Below are 395 nucleotides of genomic sequence, written 5' to 3' on the forward strand. Positions count from 1 at the left end.
GTCGTCCCCCTCCCGGCCCACCCGGGTCACCGCCTCGCCCATCCTCTTCTGCATGTGGGTGCCCAGTCCCTCTGGGGGCGTGCTTCGGACAGGGGGATCCACGGCCGGAGGGAGAAACCAGCTGCTCTGGCCTCTCAGGAGAGGGATGTTAAAAATAACCAGTGGGATCAGCATTCCCAGGGGAGGGAGGGAGCCTGTGCTGAGACTGGCCTGGCCCTCAGGGTATGAGATTCCCAACTTTCCAGGATGGTATGTCTGGGATAGGGGAATACACCCCCTTTCCTTGTATTGGATATGGGGATACAACCCCTTTCCCACTGGTCTGGGGCTGGTGTGGCACTCAGGACACAGGATTCCCAGTCGGTACTGTGGCATATGGGGATGCGCCCCCTTTC

The 395-nt window shown here is 60.5% G+C and overlaps 1 protein-coding gene across 1 annotated transcript in view; it reads right to left on the reverse strand.

Moving 5' to 3' along the window:
- Window positions 1–54, reverse strand: part of LRRC20 (leucine rich repeat containing 20) — an 8,041-nt gene extending 7,987 nt beyond the window's left edge. Inside the window, exon 1 of the mRNA XM_010144815.1 lies at window positions 32–54. Coding sequence (XP_010143117.1) covers window positions 32–54 — 23 coding nt within the window. The remainder of the gene's footprint in view (window positions 1–31) is intronic.
- Between the last annotated feature and the right edge of the window lie 341 nt (window positions 55–395).

This window comes from Buceros rhinoceros, unplaced genomic scaffold (genome assembly GCF_000710305.1).
Source record: "Buceros rhinoceros silvestris isolate BGI_N320 unplaced genomic scaffold, ASM71030v1 scaffold45411, whole genome shotgun sequence".
NCBI classification, from domain to species: domain Eukaryota; kingdom Metazoa; phylum Chordata; class Aves; order Bucerotiformes; family Bucerotidae; genus Buceros; species Buceros rhinoceros.